This window comes from Anopheles gambiae, chromosome 3 (genome assembly GCF_943734735.2).
Source record: "Anopheles gambiae chromosome 3, idAnoGambNW_F1_1, whole genome shotgun sequence".
Taxonomy (NCBI): Eukaryota; Metazoa; Arthropoda; class Insecta; order Diptera; family Culicidae; genus Anopheles; species Anopheles gambiae.
Window position 1 is genome coordinate 13,874,714 of NC_064602.1, and position 23,179 is coordinate 13,897,892.

The following is a 23,179-nucleotide window of genomic DNA, read 5'->3' on the forward strand; positions in this document are numbered from 1 at the left end:
GTAAAATCCTGTAAGTTGGCTTTTTGTTGTAAATTCCGTAGTTGACAGACTGCTCAATATCTACTTAATTTAGTTCGAACCCCTAGCATCCATTAAATATTTTCAAATCAGCGGTAGTGGTCCCATGGTACAGTCATCAACTCGTACAACTCAATAATAATCCCATCATGGGTTAAAGTCTAGAATGGACCGTAGCGACTTACTGCGTGGTACTCAGTAAGTCCTCAAATCCTGTGTAGGCCACCATTGGACGTTACGCCAAGCAGAAGAAGAAGTGTACCGTGTATGTATTTTGACCAAGGGCCACGCTACGGCTCTGCATATCACATAGTCTGGCAATATTCAGGCAATTTGCGAAGGAATTGCAAAAGTAAGCTTACGCAAATCAATATCTATCAAACATTAGCCAGGTTCAAGTAACTATAGATCTTTAGAAAGCCATATTGTGTGCAGCGCCTACCAAGTACTTGTTTATTATTTGAATTTTAATTTGAGAAATTGCTGTTAAACGGAACAACATTTGTTTGAATCTCTGCTTTGATTCCGTTCTCTTTGCTACTCATGAGGACCTACCATCATCCTGGGCATTCCTGAAAACGGGTTTGATCTTTATTAATTGTAGAAAACCAATATTGAACGGATATGCATCCTACTATGGATTGTCTACCGTAATCCTCTCACAATCCATTCTACATTACGTTAAATGTATACATAGTGTAAATATGGGAAGCTACCACCGTACGGTTGCTAACAAGCAAGAGCATCACAGAGTTCAGCAAATTGTTCTGCAATGTCTTCTGTATGACTGGCAAAATTCGTTACGAATGAGCGCTTGAATGAACGGCAGTGATACACGGCAACCATTGTAAGCGGATGTTTATTATGGCGGAAGAAAGCTGATTCCTATTGTTAGGTTAGGCAAGGTAAGGTGTTCGTTCCGTTGGGTGGGGTGCCTTTTTGTGGTGATAGAACTAAAAGCCTCAAAAGCTGAAAAGGATCACATTGTGTAGTGCACGAATGGAAAATTCAAAAGCATTGCATTAAATCTTTAAATTGTGTTACGGAGAGGAGTTGTGTTGGGTTCCGTTCAGATGTTATTGATTTCAAATCATAAATTTGCGCACTTGGCATAAATACAATCCTTGCAAGTACTATACGAAATAGGAAGTCTGAATGTATAATTGCACATAATTGATTATTTCTTGACTTTAATTATAAAATGCAAATAGTAATGCGCCTCGGCTTTTACTAACCAACATTCGTTTCGAATGATTTAATCAAATTTTCAGTGAAACATGTTTTGAATCAATTGGTTTATATCTCGATACCGGCAGATTGCAATATTGAATAAGAAATAGTTGCATTAATTACGAATTTTTGCATCCCGTTGCAGTATCAAAATAGGAAACGAATGTTGGGCTTTTTTTCGTTTTGGTTTCTTAATTTCGTAGATTGGATCGTTGCCGTTGTTCCTGACACTGGGCCAACATGGCTTTTGGAGGAATCAATTAGTTGACATCACAGATTGAAAAAAACCTACTTAACGTCAAAGACACATAACATAAGACTTACATGACTAGGTTTGTAGAAATGTATTGAGAACGGAAACAAACATAATCAGGTAAAGGAGGGTTGTAGTAAAAAGGAAATGAGCTAAAACAATATGTAAAAAATGTTATTTTTTTAAGCATGGAGGTTGTTAACATTTTTGCTAAACAGGAAGAAACTTCTTGCAAAACGTCATGAATAGAGGATACAAGTAAATAACGTCTCCATGTGGTTCTGTTTTGCAATTCCTCTTGTCATCCAATTTTACAATGCCTATCTTCACGTAACTTCACTGGGAACAGAACAAAAACTGATGAGACATGCACAGGAAATTACAGGAATTATTATCTTAATTGCAGCGCTTCCTACTGTTTCAAAGCAATTTGCTCGTTTCGCGATGTGCAGTGGAAGAATACATTGACGTAGCGTATAGTGCAGTTTTAAGTGTTTAATTACTGTTGGAAACTGTTGTAAGGTTTCCAACGGACTGTCAGCTGAGGCGATGTTTGTGTGTGCGCAAGCAGTTAAAAAGGCAGACCGCGGAAACGATACATTGCGGTCAAAAATGCATACGAACGAAAATACGAAGAAAATAAAAGAAAAAACTTATTTTTTGGCGCACCTTAAGTGCCAGCCTAAAGAATTTACTTTGTTTTCTAATTTAGTTAGAGTGGCAGTTTCTAACATTCCTAAAAAATAGTTTTTATTCTACACTGGTCGAAGTGATATTAAGTTTGGTTTGAAAAACATGCTATGATACCACCTCGACTACATACCAGATTCCACCACCATTGATTCCAGATTCCACCACCTTATCTCTTTAATGCACCTTGGGATAAATGTAAACAACACCGTGTTTACGAGCAGGTACTCGAATCTAATTCTAGCTTTGAGGCTAGAATAATCTAGACTGAAAATTGCAGGCTAGATTTTTGTGTGGTTTTGAATGGAGTGTTTACATGATTTCAGCCTCCAACTGTCAAACTCCATACAAAAAACTAACTAGAATCGTGAATTGAAAACATCATCGGTATCAATTCGAAGCTTTTTACACAAGCACCCACCGTCTGATGACAGCTCCACAGTACGCTTGCAACATTCCCCTAATCGATTGCAAAACTCCCCTAAGTGATTGCAAACATCCACAGCTTGCTTGCAACATTCCCCTACCGATTTGCAACATTCCCCTAAGTGGTTGAACTATTCCCTTATATGATTCGAAACCCTGTAAATATCGGGTTGTCTTATGAATGAATTGTTATTTAATGAATTGTAAATTAGTCAGTTGTTACTAGTTTAATTTACAATCTACGTTAAGAAAACTATCTAGTGACTACTCATTTTTTTGCGAAAATTACACTCACTCTCTCAATGTTAGTTCGCATTTCACTGACAAGAAGATGAAAGAGCTAGCCAACTGAACCATTTTTATTTGTCAGGTTCAATGAATAAAAGAGCGCCAAAAATAATCCTAAAAAACCACCTATAATACAAATCATGTGTGTGACATTACTTACCATTTTAACACACCTTAAAAATTATGATGAAAGAAACACACTACATAAACACAATTTTACAGTTTACATTTTCTTATGAATACTTTTGTTTTATTTCATCGGTAGGCTATATATAGATCGTTTAAGTACTTTCATTTAACTAACTTTTGCGCTTTGCACTGTGGCCACTTCCTTCCATCCACATCCACATGCCCCATCTTGCTGATGTTTATCTTTCTAGCCCGCTCTCCATCTTTTCACTCGCTTCTTGTCAACCGTCACGGACCGCTGGCTCATCTCATTGACACCTCGTAATTGGTAATGCTAGCATTAAATTATTTATTGTCTTGTTAGTTTTATTACTCAATGAGATGGTAGATAGATTTGACTATTTGTGTTGTATGTATGTATGTAGATGTGTCGTTCCCGTATCGTTCCGTACCGTTGAACTTATTTTAGTTGATTTATTTCCCTTTAGTTTTGTTGTTCTGGTTTTGGTTTTTCGCTTCACCTCACTGCTGTGTTGCACGCCAATCAAGCAGCACATTAATATGTGTGTTATTATGCTAGAGGATCGTAAATTTGTTGTTAAGATAAGATTTTTAACGATTTGCTTTGATTTATGTGTTTGATATCGAGCATTTGAAGCATTTTCACTCGTTTTTGTCTCTTTCTTTTTCTTCTCTCTTTTACACAAAGCCTTTTGCAAATGGAAAGAAACGTTTTTTTGCTTTAAGTGTAAAGACTTAACTTTTGCTTGACTGCTGCAACACTTGTTGTGTGTGTGTGGCTGGCGTGTTGTTAAATTTCAAAAACGCATGCTATTTGTAAAATAGTGCAAATTTCATGAAACTTAAATGCTTCTCCCATACAAGCATGTGTGTGTGCATGCTCGTCATAGAGGATATTATCAAATGTTTGTTGTTTTTTTCCTTTGCTTATCTTGTTTAAGCGTATTGATGATTGTTTGTTGTATCTGTAAATGCTACTCTCTCCCTTTTAACTTTTGCCTTTTGTTCTAAAAACCGAACAGTACACAGAAAACAACAAAGCAATTGTGGCAAAACGCTCATCTCATCTCGATCTTTATAAAACGTGTGTGTAAAATCTGCTTTCTCTTCCCCGAGAAACCTCTCCGGACTAGCGGACACAGTGCGATGTGCCCTTGCCATCCCCTTTTTTGTTAGCGGCCTGAAACAGTGTTGCTTACAATCGTTCTATTTACATCATTAAACTATGATAAGTTGTGGTAATGGTTAATGTGTTATAAGTAACTGTTTACAATAGTACCTTCAATGATGAAATGTTATATCCTGCCCGACTCACGTAATGTTTAATAACTGCTTATGGATTTGTTCTTTTTGTTTTCCTTCGATTTGCGTTTCCCCTCTGTGGGTGGGTAACGCCACAAACAAACGGAACAATGTTCGATTATAGATATATAGGGGTGTTTTTTTGCTTGGAAACGTCAATCAAGATTTGCTTTATGTATCACGCACTGCTTGCCATCCAACGGGGGGTTACAAGGGTTTAACAAATTTTGCTACATCAGTTACGGCGGTTACTGTGTGAATTTATGTACTTTGTTTGTTTGTTTGTTTGTTGTGTTTGATTTATTTTGCTATTTTGCGATTTCTGATTTAGCACGGAAGACATCAACATTCTTGTGTGATCTTCTGTATTTATTTACCTTCTTACTTATGCTATTATTTATTAACTCTCACCATGAGCGATAGAATAGATCGCATAGCTCTTAGCTTGATGATTGATAAGTTTTTGTTTGTGTTGCTTTTATTTTTTAAATTATAATAATAGTTTTCATACTTTCGTGAACTCTGAATTATAGATGACACGATGAGCTTTAATATGTTTGAAAGAGTTTTGATGACTTAATATCAAAACAAACAAAAAAACTTCTTTTCATGTCGAAAAGGGTAAAAAATGAAGCAACGCAAGAAAAAATAAGTAGAAAAACGTATGTGAAATTTATGATGCGTGAAATAAATTTGCTTCCATCGAGTGCCCATTCCCTGCGTTCTCTCCAGGATATGTTACAAACAAGCCAGTCGTCTTAATGTGCTTTTAATGTAAAAATGGGACACACGCACACACACATGTTTGTGTACGTGCCGGTGCAAAGAGGGTCCTAGAGCCAAATGTGGAAAGAGATTCTTGGGTAAGAGTTTTCGCAACAGCAGCGTGAGAATGCTGACTGTAACACGGGTCGTCAGCTGGATCGGGCGTGCTCGGGCGCAGGTGAACCCTGTCATGGAATTAATTGAGTTTTAATAAGTTCTAAAATAACTTCCCAAATTATTTGACAACCTGACGCGTGTCGGTCGTAAAATGGGAGTTCTGGTATGGATGTGTGATTTTAAAGCGAGAACGAATGCAGAATTTCACGCTCCGTTCTGTTGGTATGATACGGATACGTTCAATCGCAGAAGAAATTTACGAAGATTTGTTGAGAGACTCAATTTTATTTGTAGTTTTGAGTGTATTATTATGAATTCATCAAAATCAGGCAAATACTTTCAGTAACCAATTTAAAATCAGACACAACATTGTCTAAACCAACATTTACTCAACCAAACATGTGTACATCTCAATTATCGACCGAGCGTGGTATCAGTTTCGCTGCGCGAAAAACAAAACTCCCACGCACACATGCTCTTCACGCTGCCGGCAAAGGCTTACAGGCGAAAGCTGATGCATAAACATTAATTAAAATTATACGGTAAACCACACGCTACGCGACAGGCGGGAAAATTAAGATCCCAACCATTATTGTGCACCACCGTGCTGCTGTTGGAGGTCGGCTAAGCGGTGCGAAGCTATATGAGCAGGAGGGTTTCACGGGATCAAATAGCTCCACACGAGCCGGTTCAACGTCCTTCCGATGCGTGCAGTGGACACTGCGAAGGGTTGATCTTCATTATCGAAACCACCACGGGGATGGGGTTTTCGTACACGCTTTGCTGGCTGTTCGACTCGTGTTACCTTAGCCCAAAGGTAGCGTTTGTGATGCGAAAAACGAACATGACAGGGTGGAATTTATTGGCTTTTGAATATAAATTATGGGAAATAGGATGTTTGGAGGATGTGTTATAAATTAAGAAGCCTTAAGATGATCAATATGGTGCCTGAATGGGGTTTGTGGTGTGTGTACTAAAGAATCGCTTAAAAAAACTAACAAATACGTTATAAATTTGTAGTACTTTTAAAATTAACTTAATAAGAAAAATAATAAATGAATAAATGAAACAATAAAAACGTTTAATAAAATAAGTAAGAAGAAATATGAAGGCGAACATAAAACATAACATAAAAACATAAAAGTGGAATTAAATAGAGAAACAAATAGTAAGAAACATAAAAAAATAGTAAAATCATCCGTTCTAGTTGCTCCTGATTTGATTAGGCAGATATAAATAATTATTAATTTAATAATAACCAAACCACAACATCACTTGAAACTTATATTTGTACCAACAAACAAAACCAAAACAAAACATGGAGCAAACAAAACCAAAACAAAACAAACAAAATGAATAAATAAGGAAATTAAATAGCTCAAATGATAATCAACAACAACTCTTCCAATTAACACTATATACACAGTAAGTAACATGGAGTGGATGTTTAGATTTTACCCTCTCTCTCTTCTCTCCATTATGTTTTGTACAAGCTCTCTTATGCATGGTTTAACTACTCATTTTGACACTGTTTTGTTTTATAAATCTTTGTTACACCATTCACTAACTTTGATAATTCTTTACGCTTCACTTCCAACACCCACTGCTCTTCCATTGGAAGCTTCCTGCTTTATATGTTCTCCTGTTTTGTTTCATTAGTTATGTTTCCTCTTTTCTTTATTACAAAGTGCACTTATAATTGTAACAAATGATCTCCCTCGAACTGAATACACTTTCTGTCCGCACAGTGGGGCAGTTTAATTTTCAACGCCTCGGTTTCCCTGTTCCGGTAGTTAATAGTGTTACACGCACAGACACACGCACACGCCCATACACACTTGCTTGATACGCTCATACATACCGCTCTGGGTAGGACGTTAGACGGCCTCCTCCCATTGTCGATGCTGTTTCCATGCCTCTGTTGTGTGTGACTGATTATAAGTAGTTTATTTAACAGCTGTTTTAATTTACGCTAATCACCCACACACGCTAACTTGCACACTCGCACACACACATTCGCACATAAACACACAACCACGCACCCACACACAAACACACTTTGACCGCAAACTGGTGATGCGGAACCATCGAAATGCATCAAATCTCCATCATCGTTCACCGCTCACCACTCACCCCGCCACGGCTGCTGTCACGTCCGGTTGTACAAACTTTCACTTTGCGGTGCGCAAGTGTTGTTATGCATATTGTTTGGCGGATGGTACGGCCCTGCCGGGCGTAAATGGGATTGATGAGGAGTACTCGAACGCGGCTGCTGCTGCTGCTGTGGCTAATTTCGTCCATACTACTTATCGGCAATGTACACGCTGTGCCGTCCTGTGATCTGCGGTGGCTTCGGCGGGGAGTGCCACCATTGCGGGCGCTGCCACGGCACAGCTTCATGTAAACGTCAGCAACATCAACAGACTATAAATCATTAGCAAACAACAGCTAACGAACGCGACCGTGCGCCGGTGGCTGAAGATGTCCATCGCGCGGGATTTGTTGTTCAGTATCCAGTGCGGTTGGCGCGACGGGATCGGGGCCGGCATTTGCGTGTTGCGTGGCTTCTCCAGCCCGCCGCCGTTCGTGCCGCCCGGGCCGCCCAGCCCATTGCCCGTGCCCATGGTGGCACCGTTCATGCCCACCAGTCCGTGGCCGTTACCTGCGTGGAAAGCGTGGAGAGAGCGATAAGAAGGCGGGATGTAAATGTTTTGCAGGATTTGTTGTGCTGTTTTGTGTGCATATAATTGCATCGTGCGCCGGGTAGGGATTGGGTTTATGTCGCTCGTGGTCCTAATGCTATTTTATAACATTCGTCACAAGAGGATGACGGGAGCACTCAGGTTAGCTAAATTATATAATATTTTAATAAACGAGAGTTAGAAGATCGTTTTAACTAAAACCAATTGTGAATACTGTACACAAAACTCAACCTTGTCATCACTACATTGTGTTCAGGATGGGAAAATACTCTTTTGATGTTAGATTCTGCCAGTTTTTGATCACACACTGGAAGGCTTAGGCTATCATGTTTTTAAATCTGTGATTTTTTTTTAAATGATTAATTTAACGTGAAAGCATTTAATCTGGTTCCTAGTAAACGGCAGCTTTTTCTACATATTAAAAAATGCACCACCACGAATAGTGACTGCTTTGTGTTACGCAGCCATGTTCTTATTGTTTAATGTTTTAAAATAAAAATCATTAAGCTGCTCTATTAGTGATTTCGCTAGAACCAACCTTTTGGGTTTTCGTAAAATGTTAATAATTGCATATATTGTGTCATTTCCTCATCGTGTCATGTTGCAGTTCATAAAAAGCCCTTTACATGTGTTGGTTTTATAACGAATTTGATCCGTTTGGAAGTAATGAAATCTATTATTGGAAATTAAATAATTTTCAGAAGCATGAACGATGATTATTTGGATCATAATAATCAATTAATTAAAATGACAAGTTTAATATAATTCCATGCGGTCAACTCTGTATGGTGCAGCGAAAAAAAAATCTTTATAAACCATGATGTTTTGGGTTTTGCTGAGTTTTTGCCTCTCACTCGAAATAGATACTTTTTTATCAATCACACCTCAGAATGTTACGCCTGCATCTATAGCATGCCTTTTATTCTTGCATCAATGTATTCGGAATTTGGGGCAAGAGTGTCACATTTTTTCAGTAAAACTCTAGTTAAATCTAGTGATGTTAAAAATGGGTCTTTTTTTAAGATCAGCTCAGTTCCGGTTCATTCTTAAAGGTGATCCGGATCATTTGATCGGTTTCATTCAATCGTTCGTTCTCTGCTAAACCTGTCAAGTTAATGCCAAATCTGCAGTCAAAGAGAAACAGAACATCTCAGGGCTCTACCAAGGTTTTTTGGTTGTTTCCCAATTTTTGTTTGTATGGTTCAAATAATGTTTTAGCTCGTTTCCACGATTTTTGAGCGTTACGCACATGTTTTTAATTGGATTGTATTGATGTCCAATAGGATGATATCCAAATTAAATGGAAACTATACAAAAATATATGTGAATAGGTGAATACATCGTGAGAGGGACCCAAAACTTTACAGGAATCACGAGGCGAAGTAAATAAATCTAATGAGTATGGTTATGGTTATGTTTCAATGAATAGCTATACTGTGCCGAATTTCATATAGAATAGTCTAGTAGATTTTCCTCAATGTTTTCAACTATTTTATGTTGTGTAGCAAAATTGAGCAGAAAATTAAAGTTTTTCGACCGTGCCAAATAAGCTCCCAGAACGCATAGGAACAAAGAACCGAGAAAATATTTATACCACCGTGAAGCTGTCAAAAAGTGAAATATTTCGTGGGGTTAGTTGAAAAAAATAAAATAGAAAAAGTATCACTAAAATTTCAATTAAAAAAAAACAAGGACAACTGTGCCGCAATATTGCATGAGCGCTGATCGTTCAAAAATGTTAATATTTTTGTGGAGTGCAGTGGAATGATGAGCGCTATTATGAGCAGATTCTTTCTCGAAAAAATAGTCCAGTTACTAGGATATTGCGATTCCATAAGTGCGAGTGCCACATAAGTAATAAAAAGGCTGTATCGAATAATCCAAATCGAGTATTGTAAGGACAACAAACTAGTATGATCGCTAAGCAAAGCCATCGTTTGTTTTATTTTGACTCGTTATATACTGCTAAAAGATTATTTAACATGCCATTTAATCAACGAAATGCTCTATCATGTTTCAACAAGGACAAGGTTTCGACCTTCCTTAACAGCTAAATAAATTAATCTATCTTAGCCTTAATATAAACAAGTTGTATTTTCAGACTGTTTGGATACCACTCGATCGAGCATCATGGTATCAATATCCGCTTTTAATCAGAACATCTTCAAATAGTTGCAGTGATATAAAGCGATTGGAGAGCGTGTCGAGTTCAATGGCGACGATGAAAAAACTAGGATGTTGAATGAACATGTTGAATGTCATACAAAGATATTATTTTGAAAACAAATTGACATATCATCGGTGATTGTACCGACTTGATTGTGATTGTCTAAAATGTTATAATATATAAAGTCAAATAAGCCGATAGCAAAATTGCAAATGTTCACTCCAGTGCCGCTTAAAGGAATTTGATGCACATTCAGCACCGGATTCACATTTACGCTACGGAAAAAAATAAAACCGTGTTCTGTGCCTCGAATATCCCGTGCACTGTGAAAAATGTTGACGAAAACGCATGCACCGGGAATGTCATGATCCCACCGAATGCATTATTTCATTTGTGCCCCGCCTGGTGTACGGTACAAAACAGCTTAAGCTTAACATTATCGCCACGTTACGGCGAGCCGGTTTTGAGCGCTGCGCTCAAATAATTAATAACGAATATCCACAGTGGATAAAGGGTAGAGGTCCGCGTGTAGCTCGTTCTCTGACGAACATGGCATTTAATTTTGGTTGATTTTTTTTTTTCCTTCTCTCCTGCGTGTGTGTGTTCCGCTTCCCACAATTTACCGTGTACCCTCTTAACCTTATCTTCGTGTTTGTGTCATTAAAAATAAATAAATACCATGCCGTTGCTCGAGCAGAAGGACTTGATTTGTTTCAGTGGTAGTTCCCCCCCAGCATGGCAGCTCGATTGATAATCTGTTGTGTCGGGGCTTTTTGCATTTATTTTGTTTAAAAACAAAAAGATCACCCATCACTGCGTCACATTAATGGAGGGATGGAAAAAAAGGAAAGCAAAGTAGAGTCGGGCCTTTCCCGTCGAGTGAAAATGCAACACGCATTGGGGGGACGGTTGAGCGGGAGAACTTAAAATACGCCAAGAGCTGATAATCACATCAATTAATTTATTGTTATGGGGTGTTTCATTGTGATGCAATAAAAATTAATTGAGCCTCCGCATCATAACAACGCTACGCGTGTGTGTGTGTGTGTTCGTGTGGCGGTGTTTTTCAATTACGCCCAATCGATACAAAACGGCGTAATGCGGCGGATGGAGGCAGAAGATGAACAAAGCCCATGGGAAGGCAGAAAAACGTTGGTGGCGAGAGATTAAAAAGCAGACAAGATTAAACTGCGAGAAACAAATCACCCTGGGGTATGTGTATGTGTGTGTGCCAGTTAGCATGATGCACAGACATACACAAAAAAAACAAACGCTAAATGTTAGATGCTTGTTGTACGCATTTTGTTCCCGATTGTTTTCCATCCCTCTACTGATGTGTGTGCGTTTTTTTGAAGCCATGGTGTCGCATAGAATTAGTTCATTAGCGCACAGACTAATCGTATATGATGCATTCGGCATTCCGTGATCATTAAATGCAACTGCAGCTATCGGTTTGGTGAGGCGTTTTTGTGCGCCTCCAAATCATCGATGCGGTGTTACCACTTATGGCGAAATAATTAGTTTGCCCTGTTTGAATAATCTATCACGACAGTGAGCGTGCATCTTGTTTCAGGATAATCATTAATTATGAATATATTAAATGGGTGCAGTTTTTTAATAGGAAAATGAAAACAAAATGTCATGTTAATCTGCAACGTAAATAAAAGTGATTCAAAGTTAAAAAAAATAATAAAACTTCCAACGAATAAATTGAAAAACATACACTTCAGTTTTATTTATAAAATAATATAAACACATATTGTTTGCAAAATAATAGAAAACGAAGTAAAAGCATAAAAAACAAACCATATCAAAAGATGGGGAAAATTTAAGAACAATTTTATATAAATTGTGATGTGATGTATCAATTCCATGTATTGAACCCTTTGACAGTCCCACGATTTTAAGGAAATTTACAAACACATAAGAAAATAATGACAAAAGTAAATAAAAGAATATAATTTTGGCCAATTCTGCAAACCGTAGCTTTCCACAAAAGATGCTGTGCAAAATATGTCATTATCATTGTTTTATCTCCGTCTCCCTCTCCCCGCGCGACGATTGCATCGAAACGGAGAACAAAAGCACAGCCTGAGTCTTACTGACTAGGTTAAATATCTTTTAAAAATAAAAAATTAAAACTCGTTTTAAACATGTAGGAAATGCTCGTGTAATAAGTATAATGTAAAATTTCAAGAATTGAAAGAAGAAAGTATAAATTGACACAAAAAATAACATAAAGAGTCTCGTAAAGATTAGAAAGATATAAAAGAAAACGTATTGCATTTGCGAAAAGGATAAAGCTCACTAAGAAAGTATGAGCAAAATGCAAGTGAAGGTGCATAAGAGACAAAATAAAAAGAAAATCAAATCAAATGAATAAACTATAGCTATCTCTAAAAAATATGTGCTGAAACCATCAACACATTAAACCTAAATCCAATAGGAATGGAACTGAGCAACCGCCGCTTCCTCTCATCTCCTTTTCGGTCTGGGCTTACCTTCATGCACTATCAGGCTGCCGAGATAGTCGTTCTCCTGGATGTGGTTGATGATGTAGGTGTCACGGTTGAAGGTGTTCGCGCCCTTGCCCGCCTCATGTCCCTTGCCGTGCGTGCCGTAGTGTTGCTTTCGGCGCGGTTGCTTCACTGTCGACGGTACGTAGGGTGTTGGCGTTGTTGTCGGTTTCGGTGGTAGGTGTAGCTCTGCAGATGAAACACCCACACACATACATGCAAGCGAAAGAGATGTTTTAGCACGAGAACAGAAATAACAATGTGCAGATTGTGAAAATTCTGTATGCGCCAGTGCCGCGCGTACCTTGCAAACGTATCCTCGCGTCCGACTTTCCGAGCGCGTTGATGCTTGAGCAAATGTACGGCCCAAAGTCACCCTTGTGCAGGTTTTTCACGGTCAGGTTCAGCTGCCAGGTGTAGGCGTTGAGCTTTTCCTCGCTGATGGTGTACTTTTCACCCTCGTAAAGCTTCATACCTATAATTAAAGGAGGTTTCGAAAAGGGAAGGGTAAGGCCAACACAGCCAACGCGTAACTATTTAGTTACGGTTTACAAAGTTCATTCGGTAACAGCTAATAATTGCTATCCATTTCGAACGGTAGCAGTTAAGAGGAAGTGGAATGCAAAGGCCACGGAAACTTACCGTCATGTTTGTGCCAACCGTTCAGTGGGGTCGGGAATGCTTCCACGATACATTGCAGCAGCACATGACTTTCAACCGGTGCGGCTACAAGCTGGTTTCCTGCTTTCACATTTGGCGGAACTGAAGTAAAGATGTATGAAAATGTGGTTTTAAATTTGGTTTCGGAAAGAATGTTTATTATTCTTATTACTTTCTTATTTCTTTATTTCATATTAGATATATGAAACATGCGAATGTTTCTGTAAAGATCATGGTGGGTGTTACACATTTAACAAAAATAATTTAAAAAAAATAATAATAAAATGTATTTTTCTACTAAAGCATAATTAAATGTAAATAATTCCTTGTTGTTTATGTATGTATTTAAAAACGACAAAATTTAAACTTTTAATGTTTTATACATTTGAATGTCAATTTAAATGGTTCAACTGTGATTGCCTAAAATCTGGCTTCACACAACTATTATTAAAAAAAAATGCATTTTTATAAAGTTTACAAAAATCCAATCCTCAAACATAAAGCTTCGAAACATCCTAGAACCTTAAGTATCAAGACAAGCATAGTTAACCTAGCACAAACATCAACCCATTTAAGATAAACGCTCTTCCGACGCTCTCTCCCAGTCTGCTAAATTGATAACAAAGTTAAAGAATGACATAAAAAAGGAAAATTCTTCAGCGAAAGCACTACATCACTCCTGAGAACGGTGTGAAGAGCGGCAAAAAAAAAAAACAAAAAAGAATTAAACTATTTGCCCTTTGCTGCTGCAGCTCGGGGAAGATAATGAGCGGGGCAAACACGCTGCAAATACTTACAGTTAACTTGCACATCGAACCGTTTGCTGACGGAGGGTGGTACACCGTTCGACGCGATGCACAGATATCCGCCCATGTCGGTCCGCTGCACCTGATTCAGGACGAGCCGTTCGCCCTCGACGAATTTTACGACTGCGGGAAATGGAGGAAGAGACATGGAGGAAGTTCAAAAACAAAAGAAAAAGAGAGCACAGAAGAAAAAGAACGTTTTAAAATCGATTCAAAGTTGAGGTAGTTAGGGCGCAAAACGGGAAGAAACTTAAATGGTCCAACGTAACACTGTTCCAGTTGGTGGCGTATTTTTTATTCAGTTGTTGCAAGGAGCGGGAAAACTTTAAAGCACAGAGAAGGTAAAACTGGAAGGGTAGTGAATAGAGAAGTGGAATCTTTCCGCATTGTTCGGTAATTAACTGGCGTTGGATCTAACCTTTAGGGGTCAGCTGAGAAGTAGTTAGTAAATCAAATGCCATGTCACGAAACTATGGTGCGCCGTGAGGCAGATTCAAAGGGCCGAGGGAAGTAAAGGAGGTAAGTCCAACGGGGAAAGTTGTTTTCTCTTACGTTTTATTTGGCACACGGTCCCTCCCAGCCCAGGGGACTTACCCTGTTTTTCGCGGCCCTCCGTCCGTACGACGATGTCCTTTCCATTCTCGCGCCTCCACTGTACGGCCGGCTCCGGTACGCCCGTCGCCTGGCAGACCAGCTGCACGTTGCCACCTTCGTTCGCTACGCCGCCCTCGAGCGTGTTGGGCTCGTTCTCGTTCAGTATGTCCGGCGGCACGACCACGTCCAGGTTGCCCGACTGTAATTATGGGTTTTTGTGTCTCGGTTTAGTTAGTACAATGCAGCTTAAAGCATAGGGTACAGCATACACCGGTGTGCGTGTAGCTTCATGCTGTGCTGGTCCATTTGGTTGATGAGCAGGAAAGGTTGACAAAAAAGCAAAACAACAACCCAGCACTGACTCATTTCTCGAAACCTACGCTAGTGCAACTCGGGGGTTTTTGGATTAGTTTACGTTAAACCTTTGCCCGCTGTTTGGTCTCGGTGACTGATGGTGAGGGTTGTTTTTTTTGTGTGTGCACATTTTAAGGCATTGAATTTTGCAAACCAAACCGGCAGAGAGGGATGATGCTGTTGATGTTTTTCCTTCGCTCTCGTTTAGCGCATTGTGCTTACCTGATGTCGCATCGGATCCGTGTTCACCTGGCACATGTAGCTGCCGGAGTCGTTGAGCTGCACGTGCGAGATGTGCAGCTTCCACGTGTTGTGCCCGTTGTGGGTGACGGATAGGCGCGGGTTCAGGGCGACCATGTGCGTGTGGATGGCAAGTATCGCCTTCGAGTCGGACTTTATCCACGCAACCTGCGGGTAGACGTGGGTTGAAGTTGTTAGTGTCTGTTTAGTGGGTTTGATTTGATACATGCATCAATTCAATGAAATGATAGAAATATAAAACCAATAAAAACAAACGATAAAATATATATAAAGTGTAAGTCATAAGTGTACGTTGCATTTGTTAACTCATTTAAGTTTGATTATTGTTAAATATTTAACAGTTTAAGCTATTTATTGTTTGCTGATGCTCTTATAATGCCCACTCTTATAATTCCACGAAATGTTTTAATTATAGTAATTTTTGAATATTACATGAATATTAGTTACACTGCAATTTTGTTAAATTGTTTAACACATAATGCTTAACAACTGTATTTATTCTAGATCCGCCTTATGTACCCTTGGCCTTGATTTATCTGTGAGTAGTTTATCAAGTAGAAATATTTAAGCAAGTAAGTCGTTATCTTATCGGTATAGAAATAAATCTTAGAGTAAATTAGTGTTAGGGTCGATGAACAAATCATTTGATAGTGTATAAAAAATATATGTTTAACCGTACATCACGTTGCACCACTTATTCCGTACGATGGAGACGCCTAGTACTGCTGGTCGACTAAGGGGTGAACAATTTTATCCAATAGGATTTAAACGAAATAATTCATAAATCTTCTTTCCTTTTCGTGACAATCGTAGTCGTTGTAGCCACTGCCTAAGCCACGATTGGTATGGCTATGGATGATTTGGGTACACGGGATAGTCAGACCAACCTATGAGGAGAGTTCGGTCCATTCAGGTCCATAAAAGGTTGAACGATTTTGACGACTATAGCAAACATATCTAATTGATAATTGCGCTTAATTTTGTTGAATTTAAACAGTTGTGGTCTGTAAAGATTCACTAATTAACTCTTGATTTTGGCCAGATAATACACACAACTGTTTAGTAGTGAAATAATTATTATTTTTACTTATTTTTTAAAATGTTCAAATTTAAGTCATTGGTTCAAGAGTAAATTGTTAAAAATATATAGTTACTGTACTGACTGTGGAAAATCTCAAATGTTAAGCGCTTGGTGTCATTTAAATTCATCTTCATATATTGAAATATATTTTATGATAAAACATATTCATAAGTAGATAACGCTTAACGTGGGCAGACAGCATTCGTTCTAGATTTATCCCATTCACTGATAACTTTTATTGTCAGTGAATGACTGGCTATCCTTTAGCATAGCTATTGAGTATTATTGGCTTAGTCTAAGTGATATTTAAACTAGTTTGTACAATATAATCCGGATCACCAGTTTAACTGTTTCACTCTCTGGCTCAAGACAAATCAAGCGTTGCGTGTATGAAAAATTGACCGTGACCAAACGCCTGTTCACTTCAAGTATGCAAAACAAAACACGAACCGTGTTCGGAGTTTTAATTGAAAATTCAATAGACAACATGCTCTTGCCTAAACAAAAAAAAAAAAATCGACCCGTAAAAACCAAAAACATGCACACCGCGTAGTGGTACATGAAAATATCCCCACAGTTGCTTTTTATTTTCAAACTTTTATGCACGCGTTTCATTAGACAGTGATTTTCCACTTTCTATCCGGGCGCGCGACGTTAAACTCTGCTCTCCTTGTGTTTCTTTTTTCTGTGTGCACAGCGCTGCGTGTCAATAAAAGTTGGCCTTTGTTTTCAATAAATTTCCCAAATGAGATCATCAATAACTGAAGGCTGGGAAGTGGCATTAAATGGGCTTGGTTGGTGCTGGTAGACGAAAACCGGGGAAAAAATACAACTACAACATGGTGCCGCACGGAGCTTAGGGTTTTTTGGTTGCCGTAAAATAAGGCAGAAAATAATAATAATAATTTGAACTGATTCAAGAGCCGCTTCTGCAACTCAAAAACGGCAGCATCTGCACGCAGAGCCATTTATAATTTCCCTTAAGCTTTTTAGTCTTTGGCGTGTTTTTCTATTCATCGTGCAGGCAGATGAGAGTATGTACATTACATCGCGAGTACATTATGGTTTCGTGCAAAGCAATTTGTTTATTTTAATGCTAATTATTTCATTGTTCATAGTTATTTATAATGTAGGTATTTATAGGTATAAATATGAATTTTATTCGGTGCAAAGAACATAAGCGAACTTGTTTACAATAAGTTACCTATTTACTTATTGTTTCTTAATAAATAAATTAAAATGAATAAATGGACGAAGCGGCCAAGTGAAAGGAGAGACTTGTCCTTGAATTTGAAATTCATAATAAATAAAGCTAAAAAGTGATTAATTAAATAAGTTAAGTTTAATGGAAAATAATAACAAATTAATGCATTCGTTGTTAAGAAATAGTAAAACTGAAACTTAAATTACTTCGATCAACAGTCAACTTTACCACAAATTACCTACCCTGTATTGGCCGAGATTGTTGACGACGCAAGTGAACGAAACGTCACGGCCTTGCGTCACCGTAAGATTGTCCAGCGGTGCCAGAAACTCCGGCTGTGCCTCCGTCTGAGTGCCATGTCCTGTATCACAATGCAAGCGAAATAAGAAAGCGGGAATGAATAAAAAATGGCCAACAAATAGCCAACAATGCTAAAGCGGAAAACCGAAATGCGCTCGAGATACGCACGACAAATCCGCACGACAAAAGAAAATTTCATCATTTGCTTTCGGTTGGCGAAACCCCTCTCGCTGCATTCGCAGGCGCTGGCAGGCAAAGGCGGCCCCGAAACTGCCGCAAGTCCGCATTTATGTTAACCATTATGATTATTTACCGTCGCGCAATAAATCATGCTAATTCGTGAAATTAAATTTCGAACACAAAACTTACCGTTTACCAGCAGCACGACTAATGATATATTTAACAAAAGCTTTAGTTCCAGCAGATTTATGTATCCCATCGCGGTGGCGCTCAATTGCTGCTGCTACTGCTGCTGCTTACTGCTGCATTCGGTTTGTTCGGTGTTTTTGTATTTTGTTTTTACGTTCTCACTCACTGTTTCTTGGGACCACTACCACCGCTAGCTTCCACACATAGACACACAAACACACACCACGCTAATGCGCAACGCTCAAAACGGTCCTTCTTAATCCCTCTGAATCCTTCTGTTCTCCCTGCTTTCGGGCGTTTTGTTTGATTTTATTTCGCACTCTTAAAAACTTCTCACTAGCACCACCACACAAGGAAGGGATGATGATGAGTCACTACCACTTTGGTTAGCATTAAACCGTGCTTCACTTTTGCACCAAACGCTCGTTCATTCACTCACTCACTCACTCACTTGCTGCACGTACTTATTGCAAATGCACCAGCGCCCATTGTTGCGGGCGAAACACTTCACCTAAGCGTCCTTACCGATCCGTGCACATCGTATCGCGATCGCTAAAAGAAGGTTTACCAGCACCAGTACAATTCAGAGTGCCTCAGCTGCATCTACAGCGCGCTCCGGCATGCTCCATCGTGGCGTAACTTTCCCTGAACCAACTCACTCAACAGCGTTACACCCGTGCCCAGGCGCCACTTTCAGCACTGCTCGCCGATGCGTGAACTGTGGCTAGCGCGCGCTTTATTCATCCGCGTAATGCACCGAAACAAATGCATGCCCTTCCCGCCGGGGTGCCGCTTCCCTTCAGTCTCATTGGTGTGCATTGGTTTTTTGGAGTGGACATTAAAATGTTGATTGCACGGGAAATACACTTTTCACTTGGCTTCACGCGTTTCTTCTCCGTCTCCGTTCTTTCACGGCTCACACTTCACATCTTCGTCCCGATTTATGCACATACACACACATATATATGAGGGCCGTCCACGCTTGGGCTGGTGTGAATATTTAAAGATGTAAGCTGTTGGAGGTTTGGTAGTTTGAAAATATCTTTCTTTCGTTTTTTGTTTGGTTCGGTTGGACGAGATTAATATTCTGCAACGGGGGAAAATAAAACAGCCGTGCGACAAATGGGCGAAAAACACAATGGGCGATGAAATATGGCGTGGTGCAAGTGAAAGGTTGTTAATTTGAAAATATGTGCAGCTGCACATATGCTTTTAGCGATTGCCTTTTTCGAGTGTGGTGTACCGGGACGGGTTTTTTTTGGCTAGACGACCAAAACGGATGCCGTTATTTGCCGGGACGTTCGTTTGCTATATAGTTACAGTTCCTAACGAGCTTTTTTATGGGTGGGCTCTTTTTACATCCCATAACAGTTTGTAGGAATAAAGAATGACAAGAATGAACAGAAGAATGACTATAATTGCTAATAAATTAAAACAAAATATGTAGAGCCTAGTTGTTTTTTAGGAAAAACAAACTGCAGTTCAAGGTGTCCAAAAATATATGTTTTTTTTTTTAATTAAATAACTAAGAACTATTCAGTCAATGAATTCATCAACTACGATAATTTGCCTTTGTAACTCGTTTTTATACTGTGAATTCTATGTAAAAAATTAACTATTTTGTTAGAATTTTTTTACCGATACTACTCACATTACAAAATATAAACAAACAAAGGTCGCTGATGGTGGAACTGGTAATTATTCTGACAATTAATTATTATTCAGTACTCAGTGAAGTTATTGTTAAAACATGATGATTTGTAGTAATTTTAATAATATTCAAATGGAACGTATATTATTGTTAATTTCTGAATTCTGGTGCATCATATCGTTCGATGTAAAGCTTTGATCATGAGGCTTGCAGATGGATCATTTTGTTTTATCCATGAAAGCACTTATAATGGACAAAAATAGGAACTATTCATATTCATTCATGAAAGCAAATATCTACCTAGCGGAATTTGGGGCAAGTGTGCCATACGGGGCAAGAGTGCCACCAAGCATTTTTCCTTAAAAACTTTAGTTTAATGATCAATTGCGTATACAGTTGGTTGCTTTCCAATGACTAAGTATTCTGAGCCTAATTGCATATAGACCAATCGATATTTCCCATTGTTTTGAACTTATTTATATTGAGTTTCAAAATAGAGCAGAATATTATAATTTTTTAATCCAACCAAATAAGCTCTCAAAAATCATGCGAACAATCAACGTAGAAAATATTTACACCACCGTATAGCTGAGAAAACGTGAAATTTTTTGTGGGGTTAGTTGAAAAAAACTTTTTTTTTGTCACTGAAAAATTCAATTTCAAAAAAGTTACAACTTTTGGGGCAAGTGTGCCATCTCTGTTTGGGGCAAGTGTGCCACCATCTTTCATAGGCGCGAGCTGTCAAAAATGTAAACATTGTTGTAGCGTGCTGCGGAATGGTGCGCTATTGTGAGCGGATTCCACGCTAGAAAAACAGAACAGTAACAAACCATATTGTGGTACAATTGGTGATCAAAAAGGGTTCATTGGTGACTAAATACATGTAGGAATACATACACTAGTGGTACAAACGTAATAATTTCCAATTATCTAAGAAATACGGTTATTTTAACCAGGTGGCCGTCCTGGCCTTGCCCCATACGAGTGGCACTCTTGCCCTATAGCCCAAAAAACAACGTCTTTTTGGACCCTTTTTAAAACGCTTCAAAAACTGTTTTGTTTGCACTTTTTTCAAGCGAAACTCATTTATAAGTGATGAAAAAGATGTAAAATGGTTATGAGATTTAAATCGGCTATTGAAAAACATGTTTTAATGAGTTATAACTTGAAATGCTTAAGGTGGCACACTTGCCCCAAGTTCCGCTACATGTTAATGTTCAAAAGCAAAAAAGGAATTGTATCCATGACAGGCATGTTGTAAGGAAGGGATGAACTATATTCTCAAGCTCAAGGTGCATTTGTAACTCAATAGTATTGGTAGACGGCTTACGATGATTACGATTGGTTTTTAACATCTTGATTCATGTAGTAAAAGTAGCGCTACACAAATATGCTCAACGCAGAGCCGCAAAGTCTCTGAAGAAATCATAAGATTATACTGCACCATGTATGTTCTACTTTTGAGATTTATTATACCATTTAACCGTAGTGCAATCCGTTCAAATCTCCTTTGCATATTGTCCCATCTGCACCTTTCGCATCTAAATCATGGATCCTCCATACAATCGTCCAGACAAAAACTGACTGTAGCCGTTGCTTCAACGAATAATCTTGAAAACAAAATTACTTTACTGATTTTCCGAATGCCGAAATGTAGCTACCAAGGCCCGGATCGCTGAAAAGATTGCTCGATTTTTTGTTCCTAAGCCTTAGAAACGAACTGTCAAATCCACTTTACAGGAACATTTTTGTTACAAGTGAAACAAATTTATTTCATGCAGAAATTGCAGAAACATTTTCGGTGGCATTTAGAAACAAAAAGGAAAACAAAATAGCCTTCACCTTATTTAAAGCCATTGTTGGGCCTCTTTCTCTTTTAAGATCGTAGGTTGAAATTACGGCCTATCAGGTGTTTGCTTTGTATAGCAGTTTTCGAGCAGCTATCAAAGTAGGTATAGTATAAAGGAAGGCTTGTCCCAAGGTTTTGTGTATTTGTCAAGGCTCCAGAAAGTTTGTTTGAGCAAAAGTTTTCACCCGTTCTGTGAAAAAGTGAAGTTTTAATTTTTGTTTATACAAACAGGCTATGAGAGAACCTGGTCTACATATACTTTGGAAATTTGTTTGCAGGGATTGATAAATGTATTCCACAATGTTGCCCAGCAGAAGCGATTAACAATTCATTTCACCCGTTCTGTCAAATGGAGTTTTTTTTTGGTTCAGAATGTAGTTGTCAAACTGTATAGGAACGTGAATGTACTTGTCAAACGAGTCCACTTGTCATACATACACTTTGATTTTAGATTGCATCGCCTGATCTCTATAATAAACCTTGGAATAAATGAAAACACCTTGTTTTGCCATTTTTTCGAGCATGTACTCGAACATAAGGAACTGTCAAACTCCATACAAAAAGGCGTATCTAGTATCGTGAAAGGCCCCATTATTTGCAAATAGGAGTACAGTTTTTGAAATAAAAAAAACATCTGAATGGGTTACGGTCGAACAGATGTTCCTGCAACATTTCCATCCGAGAGTAACATGTTCTAGTAAATCAGTAGTATATGTGTTTTTTTTTCTGATAAAGATCTATGTCTATTCTTTAAATTCTCCCAAAACATACTCATATCGAAAAGGATCAGCAGTTATAAACATTGTTGAACAGGCTACTCTTTGAACGATGGATGAGAAAGTTAATCAGAAGTGTCTCGCGAGAAAGTGATCTCCTAACAACAAAACTAAATTGAAAGAATAACGTAAGGTTCAATAAACCCTCATAGTCCGCTCATTAAATATCATTCATTTAAAACGTTTCCGTATAAAATGTGATTGCCGTAATTTAAATAACCATCTCAATCTACTCTTATTCATAACAAGCCGTTAAACGTCTGTTGCAGCAGGGCAAGATGCTGCTGCACCAGTTATTGGTGACCACAAAGTGCCACGATACGGAATGGTCGAATTTGTACGTTGAATATTTAAACCATAGTGATCACGTACAGTTGGAGACTCTACTCCCACTAGTCGCTCCCACACGGTCTCTCCTACCTTTCCTCTTCCTTCAGTCAAGTGTTGCTCCTTTCTAGCCCGCAGCAACACGCTTTTCCCATATTCGTGAGCCGTGCCGGGAATATGAATATTAAATCTATTTCCACGGGCCTGCGTGGGACGCGATGGTTTTGCGCTGGGCGTGAAACGGCACTCGCGTGTGGTTTTAATAGCCGGCAGGACGCACCGAATGCTGACTGCCTTATTATGAAGGCAACGTCGCAGCTGTC

The 23,179-nt window shown here is 38.7% G+C and overlaps 1 protein-coding gene across 3 annotated transcripts in view; it reads right to left on the bottom strand.

The window, feature by feature from the left end:
- Nucleotides 1–3,127: 3,127 nt before the first annotated feature.
- Nucleotides 3,128–23,179, bottom strand: part of LOC1275506 (protein amalgam) — a 28,528-nt gene continuing 8,476 nt past the window's right edge. The window contains exons 2-10 of one of the 3 annotated variants that reach the window (XM_061655658.1): nt 18,254–19,266; nt 17,827–17,945; nt 15,261–15,446; nt 14,685–14,883; nt 14,082–14,213; nt 13,267–13,386; nt 12,929–13,099; nt 12,610–12,813; nt 3,128–7,901 (exon numbers count right to left, since the gene is read on the bottom strand). In XM_061655658.1, coding sequence (XP_061511642.1) covers nt 7,636–7,901; nt 12,610–12,813; nt 12,929–13,099; nt 13,267–13,386; nt 14,082–14,213; nt 14,685–14,883; nt 15,261–15,446; nt 17,827–17,945; nt 18,254–18,323 — 1,467 coding nt within the window. In that variant the 5' untranslated portion in view covers nt 18,324–19,266 and the 3' untranslated portion in view covers nt 3,128–7,635. Of the gene's footprint in view, nt 7,902–12,609; nt 12,814–12,928; nt 13,100–13,266; nt 13,387–14,081; nt 14,214–14,684; nt 14,884–15,260; nt 15,447–17,826; nt 17,946–18,253; nt 19,341–23,179 lie in introns of all 3 variants that reach the window. The other 2 variants (XM_061655659.1, XM_061655660.1) reach the window with 2 other exon arrangements.